The sequence below is a fragment of a genome, unplaced genomic scaffold (assembly GCF_019419815.1).
Source record: "Pyrus x bretschneideri cultivar Hongxiangsu unplaced genomic scaffold, Pyrus_bretschneideri_v1 Contig83, whole genome shotgun sequence".
In the NCBI taxonomy this organism is placed as follows: domain Eukaryota; kingdom Viridiplantae; phylum Streptophyta; class Magnoliopsida; order Rosales; family Rosaceae; genus Pyrus; species Pyrus x bretschneideri.
The window spans coordinates 1,228,926-1,232,757 of NW_025999824.1; the positions used below are offsets into that span (position 1 = coordinate 1,228,926).

The following is a 3,832-nucleotide window of genomic DNA, read 5'->3' on the forward strand; positions in this document are numbered from 1 at the left end:
TGGTGGCCACGTCAGCGCTTAACAGATCAATGAATGGAAAATGTAACGGATGTATCATTTTGAAATAAAATAGTACTTAAGGTATGAAAGTGAAATGTTTTGAAGATGTTGTAAGGAATTGAAATAGACCACAAACTTGAGGTGTGAAAGTGTAATTTACCCTACTTTATTTTAAGCGTACTTAATTGGCAGAAAACAACGAAAGCCTTTGAATTTTAGAAGATCATTCTCGGAAAGTCGAAATTGCATCTCCAATATGTTGTATCACATTCAACACAGAAAAATTAAATTGAATCAATAGCATGTAGATCAATTCAATAAAATAATAAAATAATCATAAAATGAATGATTAAAACGTAATACTTCCCTGATTGAAGAAAAAACTATCTTTAGCGCAATGCCAAGAGCATATTGATAACGTGTTGTAGGCATAATTTACTGAATAATTATGGAGGTCATATAGAGAAAGGGTGGGGCATAGAGAGAAGAAGAGAGAGATGTGTAATTGTGGGTGTGTTCTATTCCAATCCATTGTGCCTTTATTTATAGTAGTAGGATAGGTAAAAACCTTTCCCCTTAGGATAACAACATTTAATAGTTAATCTACTCCTAATAGGAATATAAGATACGTTCTCATATCTAATAGGATTTACACAATCACATTTATATTCCAATAGGACTGCAACACAAACAACCACTAAAAAAAAAAAAAACAAACAAACACATAAAAAATTTGAAAACCAAGAAAATTACCTACATACACACTAAAAATAAGTGATGGTTACACACTTATAGTGGTGAGTTTGTTTTGCAATTTATTTATGCGAACAGTTAAAATAAATTTTAGTTAAAAAAAATAACAAAGAAACAACTAAAACCTCTGACTGTCATAAATGTAAATACGCGTTTTTACCAAATATGGAAACACGATGGTATTTGTACCCACATTTTCCTTTTTAATTTTAATTTCTTGCACAGCAAGAGAGGCCAAAAATCATAAATTATAAAGAGGTGGAAATCACATGCGGCCAAGAGCACCGCAGAAATTAATAAATTAATAATCCTCAAAAGGTAAAGCGCCAAAGCCAGAGAGAGGAGAGAGATAGAGAGAGAGAGAGAGAGGAATAGCAATTGCAATAGCAGCAGCAGCAGCAGCAGCGAAAATTGGGGTATGGGTTTGCTTCTAGTGTTCTTCCCGGAGGACAACGGCGGCAGCACCACTGCCATTGTCGACAAAACCACCAAGCTCTTCTCTTCTTCTTCCACTTCCTCTCCGTCGTCCTCCACCCCTTCCTCTTCCTCCTCCTCCTCTAAAACATGCACGGTTTTCAGAAGAACCAACTCCAACAACCTTATTCTCTCCAAAGCCCAATCCACAATTTCCATCTGTGCCCTTCTCGTCTTCCTCACCCTCCTCCTCTTCACCCTCTCCACCTTCGAGCCCTCCGCCGCCAAGCCCCGTCCCGTCGGCCGATCACCTTCCAGAAGGTTCCTCTCCCAAAATACCCAAATTCCCAAATTGCCCACAAATCCGAACTTACCCCTTCTCTCCTCCACCTGGTTATCCAAAATGTGGAAGCAAAAACAGAGCAATCCAATACAGAAGTTAAGGTCCCAATTTGCCCTCCAGAAAATGGGCACTCTGTACCGCCGTGGCACCAGAGCCATGCCCGATCTCGTCGTCGCCCACGTCAACGATGACGTAACAGAACCCGAACTCCGGTTGTTTCTGAGGCTGCTGCACCGGTCCGGCCTCACGTCCAGAGCCGACGTGGTGTTCGTCTTCGCCTCCTCCGGTTTGAGATTCGGGTCCGTGATTCGGGAAGAGAACGCCTTGTTCTTTGAGCTCCTACGCCGTTACGGAGGACTGAACCGGACGGCTGCGGCGGGAAAAAAATCCGGTTCCGGTTTCGACGTGTCTCAGTTCGTGAAGGCCTGGCAGAAGGAAATTGAAGAGCCCCTGTGGGGGAGAAAGGGTGTCAACTCGGAAGGGGAGGGTGAGTTTACTCGGTTTAGTTACGGTTCGGTCGTGGGGTTCGAGGCGGGTGAGCTCGACCCGGAAAATTCGCTATCAGGGTTCGTGGACCACGTGGTGCCTATGAGCCTGCGGCGGTGGGCTTGTTACCCGATGCTTCTCGGCCGGGTTCGGAGAAACTTCAAGCATATTATGTTGGTGGACGCGAAAAACTCAGTCGTGGTAGGGGACCCACTCAGCCGAGTCCGGCACCGGAGTCCCGAGTCGGTTCTTTTATTCACAATGCCGCCGCCGCCGGCGGGTAAGCACGGCAAGAAAAACTCGGACTCAACTCAGTCTCACGGCGCAGTTAACTCCGTCGTTATCACCGGCGGAGCACGGGGAGTTCGGCGACTGTCCAACACCGTGTTGACGGAAATCGTTCGGGCCACCATGCAGCACAAGAAGAAGAGCACGGTGACGGAGTCGGGAGTTTTAAGTCAACTCGTTGCCAAGGCGTTCGTAACGAAGAGCATTAATTTGGTCACGTCGAGTGAGTCGGTGCCGGACCCAAGTTCTATCGGCGGAGCAGCCAGGCTGTCCGGCGGGCACACAATTATTCAACGTGGTAATAGTAATCATGAGGAGTTTAATTCTGTGATTATGAAGCAAATTTGTTTATTAGAAATAGATTCTTCTGTGTACAGGGATTGTTAGGAAAAACAATAAAATAAGTTTTAGAGGAAAAAGAATAGAAATGTTTATTAAGATGTGTCCAACAAATTCTTGTTCTTATTTATTTTTTTATTTTTGGTTTAATTTCTTCTTCCCTTTCCAGGACACCAAGTTTTGTTGTTACTTGTTTATAATATTGATCTAGCAATAAAATCACTTCTTGTGTATACTCTCTACATGATGTCAGTACCATATTTAGTATTGAAAAAACGTAAATTCATAATATTACATGACGGTGTAACTCTGTGACACTAATAGGTTTTTTAGTAGAAAATTTCGATAGGTAGACTGTAGAACACAAATCAAGCAAGTAGAATGAAATAGTGAGTAGTGTCAACCGTCAAAGTGGGTTGACTAGGTCAAAATGAAATTAACAAAAATATATAGTCAACTAAGAAATTATTACCGTTGCTTAGTAGTATTCATCTTTATTGGTAAGTAAGAAGTCTTAATTCAATTTCCACCAAAAACGAATTTAAACCACATTATTGCTAGTCTATTGCGAGATTTAACTCACTCCTCACCTCCTTTTTGGTTTTGAGAGTGAATTAAGAAAAATTATAGGGTCAAGTCAACTAAGAAACCATTAATATTTTGGGTTCTGAATAAAATTATGAGTTAATGGTAGAGCATGATGGGGTTTGGGCAGCTAATGCTAAGGTCAATATATTTTTAGGCGAGTCTTTGGAGTTAAAATTGTAAATAAAAGAGCCAACTTTAAGTGCAAGATTGATGGGATTTAGGCCCTTAAGCAGCTAAGCTCCAGCAATTTCCTTGGTTGATTAGCAACCCTTTTTGTTTTTATAATGATTAGTGCCATTCCTCATTCCTCATGCTTTGCCTTGCCCACATGAATCAATTCCCTTACAATAGATCCGAGACTCCCAACTAGCAAGAGCAAAGGTCAAAGTTGTAAGTCACCATCTATCATAGTGATAGAGATAAGTGTTATCTTTACACCACAGTATGGATTCAAATCTCGTCGGTTCCTAATCTAACAAATTTATCATTTGAAAAAAAAAAAAAAGACAAGGTCAAAGTTAAAGGCTAACTTTAACTAAAAGCTGAGGACTTGCAAATAGGAGAGAGAGAATGCTGAATAAAAAGGTACGGGCAACCTTTATATTGGGTGACCATAATAAA

General features: G+C 41.1%; 1 protein-coding gene across 1 annotated transcript; it reads left to right on the forward strand.

The window, feature by feature from the left end:
• Positions 1 to 1,070: 1,070 nt before the first annotated feature.
• LOC103946501 lies at positions 1,071 to 2,858 on the forward strand. Its single transcript, XM_009357214.3, has one exon. The coding sequence runs from the start codon at positions 1,172 to 1,174 to the stop codon at positions 2,669 to 2,671; it is 1,500 nt and encodes a 499-aa protein (XP_009355489.2). The 5' UTR covers positions 1,071 to 1,171; the 3' UTR covers positions 2,672 to 2,858.
• The last annotated feature ends 974 nt before the right edge of the window (positions 2,859 to 3,832 follow it).